At 42.1% G+C, this 6,402-nt stretch overlaps 1 protein-coding gene across 2 annotated transcripts; it reads left to right on the forward strand.

Moving 5' to 3' along the window:
- Positions 1–1,105: 1,105 nt before the first annotated feature.
- Positions 1,106–5,707, forward strand: LOC129783209 (syncytin-B-like). 2 transcript variants are annotated; one of them, XM_055793086.1, is made up of 4 exons: positions 1,106–1,261; positions 1,298–2,299; positions 2,661–4,279; positions 4,316–5,707. In XM_055793086.1, the coding sequence occupies exon 4, from the start codon at positions 4,473–4,475 to the stop codon at positions 5,664–5,666; it is 1,194 nt and encodes a 397-aa protein (XP_055649061.1). In that variant the 5' UTR covers positions 1,106–1,261; positions 1,298–2,299; positions 2,661–4,279; positions 4,316–4,472; the 3' UTR covers positions 5,667–5,707. The 2 variants fall into 2 exon arrangements, with proteins under 2 accessions (XP_055649061.1, XP_055649060.1); XM_055793085.1 differs by having other exon boundaries at positions 2,661–5,707.
- Positions 5,708–6,402: the final 695 nt, after the last annotated feature.

The raw sequence follows: 6,402 nt of genomic DNA on the forward strand, positions 1-6,402 counted from the left end.
GGGCAGATCGAGCAAACCCGAGGTTACTGCCATTCCTAAAAGCCCGGAGGCCTCGTGACGGAAAGCGGGGGGCGGGACGGAATAAGGCAGAATCTCACAGGAACAAGAGGGACCTCACAGCAAAAGTAAAAGGGAAACTTTTGCGTAGGAAAAAGAGAAAGCTAAAAACTTCCTTTAGGTTGTCTTAAGAATTGAGGAATTCCTAGAATGTAACAACTGAAATAGCGCTCTGTATCTTGTTTGTTCTATGTGTTGTCTTGTTATATGTTCAAAACTCGGAGTTATGAAATGTATGTTGAAAAATAATAATATTCTGGTAATTCGTGGCAAATAGCGGAAAACTTAACACTCTGCTTAAGACCAGGAAAAATTGGTTTTTGTTTGTTGTTTTTTGGCAATTGTTCATTGAAATGCATACTTTGTGAACTGTTAGTGTTCCTAAAAGTTGTACATAAGTGCACGGTACCGTATAACATACTGCTTGTGTGACTGCGGGCTGCCCGGAGAGTGTGAATGGTGTGATTGAGATGCGTATTTTGATTTTCCGTGTATAGCTTAATTATTTTGACTAAGTGTGAGTGCAAGAGTGCTTGAGACAGGCGTTTCAGTGCAAAACGAGTAAGAAGCTCTATCCGTGTTTCCGACCTTGGGTGGCTAAGGCGGCCAGAGAAAAACAAAGTAATTAAAATTGCAAAATGGGAAATGGAAGGAGTAAGCCCAGTGAAAAATCGCCCTTGGGTTGTATATTAAAACATTGGAGCGATATCGTAGGACATGGTGGTACCGAAAATAGAAGGAAATTGGTTAAATATTGTAATCAGTGGTGGCCTTTGTATAAATTGGGGAGTGATGCGAAATGGCCTCAGGAAGGAGGAACGTTAGATTATAACACTCTCCTGCAATTAATGTTGTGTCTGAGAAGAGAAGGAAAATGGGACAAAGTATCATATGCAGACATGTTCTTCGTCCTCTAGGACAAACCTGGGTGGCAAAAGGACTGTGGATTAGTACCCCCTCGGGATCCTATGCTACTAGCACTAGAAAGAGTGCGGGATTAACATCACCTGATCTTTGATTGTGGCTCTAGAAAAGGATAGGAAAAAAACCCTAAGACCTAAACTATAAAGATGTCCTTGTTGAAATTTTTGTGTTTAAAAGCTCAGGTTGCGGTTCCTTCTGTGGAGCAACCAGAATGAAACACGTTGTAAGATATAAAAACTTGTACTGATGTATGTAAAACCTGAGGCGTGTGTGTGTGTGTGTGTGTGTGTGTGTGTGTGTGTGTGTGTGTGTGGAGAATCAAAGACCTTGTGAAAGTGTTGGGGTGAGTTTGTACAAACCCCTGTACCCCCTCGAAGGCGCGACTGAATCATGCTGGGATGCATGGCAGGATGTTTTCTGTTTGCCTGCAAAGGCATGATATGTAATAACAGACTTAAAGCAACAAGGAGCAGATTTGCATTCAAGGTAAGAAAGAGTTAAAACAGAAGTGCTGCTGCAGAGGCAGGCTTGTGTAACCTGCAGAGCAGGAAGAGCATCTCCTGCCCCGAACCCTTCTGCTGGTGAGGAGGAGGAGGTTGCTGTTGCTCAGGATTGAGCAGAAGGACCTGATAATGTCACCCCAATTGCTGCAGCATTTGCAACACAACAGGACCGGTAACGGCCCCTTTAGGGCAAGCAGCGGGTCTGAGGAGAGTAAAGGTGAATCTTTGATGGGGAAATTTAGATGTTTGAAAGTTGGTTGTGAATAGGACTGGATAAAGGTTCGAGTTGTTTGTTACTAGGTAATTGTGATGTAGAAAAGTTGGTGAATATAAAACCAACTTATTTGGTGTTAAACTTCAGTGAAAAGAATTTGTTACAGTTGTGGGAGCTGCTGGCCACCAGGAAAATATCCTGAAACCTTTAAAGTACAAACTAAGAAAACAAATAAGAATGCCAAATTCACCAAAATCTTTGTTGGGAAGAGATTTATTAGAAAATCTAGACGTTTAAAGAAGGGAAATGAAACCAAAAGTTAAGAATGATCGATTAATTAAAATGTTGAGCTTATATTTAATTCAACAGAAAAGTGGAAGAGAGGACCTCCCTGAAGTAAAAGAAATCTTTAACCAGGTATATCTGGAAGTTAATTCCAGGTAAGGGGAAAAATGCTTTCCCTGTTACAGTAAAAATTATAAACGGGAGGCCTGCCTAGTTTAGGTAAAAAAATATCCCTTGGTCAGCAAGGCTGTGGGGGATATTGCATAAAAACTAAAATAAAATACACTCTGTAGTAGTTCTACTAATGTAAATCTGTGTTTTACCATGACAGTGACTTGTTATGGGATGTGCAGATGAAACTCTGCATTGACAACAAAGTACAAGGAATAAGGTTGGTGAAGTGCCTCCTACCACAATCAAGGGCAAGACTGGGTTGGCCTCGGTGTTTGCCACCAAGAAGGATCTTGAGCTCTGCTGCTGGCTGCAACCCAGTAGGCATTGAGCGGTGGGAACATATGCCATGCCAGACCTTGATGTGAGGAATGGCCCCCTCTGTTATAAGAGGGTCATCCAGGAAGGAAGAACATAAGATGGCCCACTGAAGCACTGATTTGGAAATTGGAAACCGCCTGGCCGACCATGAAGCCATACAAGTAGCAGAGGAGGTAGGAAAGGAGGAATTATCCTTAATACCAGATGGTAAAATCCAAACTGTAAGTACAGATCAGGAGCCAAATTATTCTAAAGAAAACTTAAAGGTAATTCAGGACATGAATGATAAAATAAATAAGTGGACTTATTTGAGGGATGGTCGTATAGTGGTACCATCCAATTTAATATGGACCACAGCCGTAATAGAACATAATAAGATGCATTGAAGAGCTGATAATTTATATAAAAGTCTAAATCAGAAATTGATAGGGCAGAACTTGTATACTGTAATAAAACAGGTGACTTAGCAATGTGAAATGTGTTTGAAAATTAGCCAGGGCAACAGTGGCAAGCTGATTTTGCCAGACTTCCAAGAATTGGGGGGTACCGATATTTATTAAATGGATGGACACCCCAACGTATCATACAGTATTATGGACCTGCAACTTGGAATCCTAATGAACTCATTAATGGTGCTCGAGAACCTATCTACAATCTGAATCGTATCATTCGTCTACAGGCTGTCTTGGAAATTATTACTAATCAAACAGCTAAAGCTTTTGATGTGAAATGCAATTTATCAACACAGGATGGTTCTCGATTACCTGCTAGCTGAAGAAGGAAGTGTTTGTGGTAAAGTAAATGTTTCCAATAGGTTAAACGTTTTGAGAACGCTCACCTTGCAGAATGTTCAGAGGGGGAAATGTACACTCTGGACCCTTCTTCCCTGGCAGGTGACGTGGTGGTCTGGTGGTAAGAAAACATTACATTGAAAACAGGGACCTGTCATTTGGCCATAGTGCCATAAATGTTACCATTGGCAGACTTACCGGAGTAGTAAGCTCGGGAAATGGGTTTGGGACTTCATCTGGGCACGCAGTAGCCATTGTTTATCACACGAATGATCCACGTATATGGAGGCTCTGTATAGACTCAACAGTGTGACCTTTGCCTCCAGACTAATCCAAAGAATACTCCCAAACTAGAAATGGGCCAGATTGGAAAGGGAAATGGGCCTGGATAACAATGGCAGGTTGATTTCACAGAACTTCCAAGAAAAGGGGGGTATCGATATTTGCTGGTATTAACTGATACCTTTTCAGGTTGGCCAGAAGCATTCCCAACCAGAACTGCCAAGGCTCGGGAGGTAACTAAAATACTAATACAAGAAATAATACCGCGTTTTGGGGTTCCAGCAACCATATCCTCTGACAGAGGACCACACTTTGTTTCAAAGATAGTGCAACAAACCAGCCACCATTTAGGTATAGATTGGCAACTTCACACCCCATATCGCCCTCAGTCGAGTGGCCAAGTGGAGAAAATGAACCACTTAATCAAACAGCAAATTGTAAAGTTGGGACAAGAAGCAAACTTGCCATGGCCTCAGTCTCTCCCCTTAGCCCTTTTGCGTATACGGACAAGACCGAGGGTGAGAGAAGGACTGAGCCCTTTTGAAATTCTGTATGGACGCCCCTATGGAATACAAAAGGGGACATCAATACAAATTGGGGACGAAATTATGGCTTCCTATATGGTGGCATTGAGCAAGCAGCTCAATAAAATTGGAAAACATGTAATTGGGACCCGAGGAAGGGGTCTGGATGGGCCTGTACATGATATTCAACCTGGAGATTATGTATATGTAAAGTCTCTTGCAGAAAAAACCTTGAAACCACAGTGGGAAGGACCATACCAAGTACTCCTCACCTCCTTCACAGCAATCAAAATTAAAGAACAGAATGCCTGGATTCATCATACCCGTGTGAAGAAGTCACCACAAAAGCTTTGGACATCAGAAATTCAAGGGCCGTTAAAGCTCAAGCTAAAAAGATAGGATGTGGGTTAAATTTAACATGATTCTGATAATTTCACAGGTGATAGACACAGCGGCCTGGCGAGAGAACTGGTATGTACAGGCGATTCAAAACATCACCAAAATTTTAAATAAAACAGATTGTTGGATCTGTACCCAAATGCCAAGGTATTCTGGTTATGAGATACCGTTAATAGGCATCCCACTGCTAGTTTCCCTGACGAACCGCCGAGACGGCTCCTTTTGGGGAAATACAATCTGGAGCACAGACCCTCAGGTTAAGTGGGGACGGGAATTAAAAATAACTGTTGAAGAGACCAGCACATTAGGGGATAACTGCCTGGTAAGTTCAGGAAAAGGGCTGTTTATGGGAGAACACCCAAATTGTAACAGAAGTCGTACATTAAATATGACAGGTAGAGATTTGGGATTTTTGAAATTGAACTATACCGGTCTCCCGACCCCACAAGGGACAGGGTGGTATTGGTTGTGTGGCACAACGGCTCATAAAGTCTTGCCCATAGGATGGCGAGGAGCATGCACTCTGGGAGGTCTGGTCCCCAATATTACTATCATTGACGGGTTAACGCGACCCCCCATAAGAAAAAAACAAAACGTTGTAAATAATCTCCTCATAAACAGACCAACGAGTTTCCACAGTTTTGCGCGATGGTTCATTCCGTTTTTAGGGGTTAGTGAGTTGGAAAAGGCAATAATAAACATCTCAGCTGTAATAGAAACCGTGGAAAATAGGACAGTTGATGCCCTCCTGGCACTCCAGGAGGAAGTTACTGACTTATCGAAAATAGTATCACAGAATCGTATGGCCTTAGATTTGCTATTAGCCTTCCAAGGAGGGGTATGCACTGTGATCAATGTAGATTGTTGCATGTATGCAGATCAGAGCAGGCGAATCACCAAGGACCTCCAAGAAATTAGGAAACAAGTAAATATTCTACATAAAGTGACACAAGACAACACTTCTTGGGGCTTTTCTGAATTATGGGAGAAATTGACATCCTGGTTGCCCAATCTAACATGGTTAAAACAATTATTTGTAATGATCATTGTAATTGTCTTTCTGTTTCTAATTATTAGTATAGCTATCCGTTGTGGATTTTGGTGCCTTAAGGGAACTGGAAATTCCTATAGCGAATGGAAGAGAAATCAACTGCGACAAAAATTAGAATCTAATCAATACTTCGAGTCTGAGTAAAAGAATTTACTAATTTCTTTGAAAAGGGGGGACTGAGAGAGAGGGGGGGGTTAAGAGATAGGGTAAAATTTAACGACTATGATAGTCTGCTAGTCTGCTTAGCTGTTTAGGGTAAAGTTTAAACGACTATGATAGTCTGCTTAGCTGTTTGCCAAATTTTACATGGTTTGCTTGGGTGCTGTGATAAGGTATACGGGAGTAAAGGGCTTCATGACCATATAAGTCCAGCTTTATGACCATATAAGTCCAAAGAACAATTACAACCTTGCAAGAACAAGCCAAAGCCGGTTCTGCGGTTTGGACAAAGAGCAGGACGTTACTGAGCCTGCGCCAGGTGTGGGGGCAACTAGCGGAAGACTCGCCTGCCTTCATCCTCAGGACCCCCGAAGACCACCACCAGGGGACACTGCGCAAACTCAGTGGAGAGAAAAATATGGAAATGACTCGCAGAACTAATTTTAATACAAAGCGGGGATAGGTAATGCATATGTATAGGCGTATTGCAACATATTATGAATATGTAATGAGTTGCCCTATAAAAATAGAGCAAGTTTTCGAGTTGGGCGCGCACGGTTTTTGGCGGGACTACCCCCCATGCTGCCCAGCGCTGAATAAACATACCTACTTTACAATCTTACAGATTGTGGAGTCTGCTTTCCGCACATCAACTGTACTCGTTAAGATTCGATGATGCCATAAGGCTAAGGCCTTTTATCACAGATTGGTTCTGAACTAA

This window comes from Falco peregrinus, chromosome W, assembly GCF_023634155.1.
Source record: "Falco peregrinus isolate bFalPer1 chromosome W, bFalPer1.pri, whole genome shotgun sequence".
NCBI classification, from domain to species: Eukaryota; Metazoa; Chordata; class Aves; order Falconiformes; family Falconidae; genus Falco; species Falco peregrinus.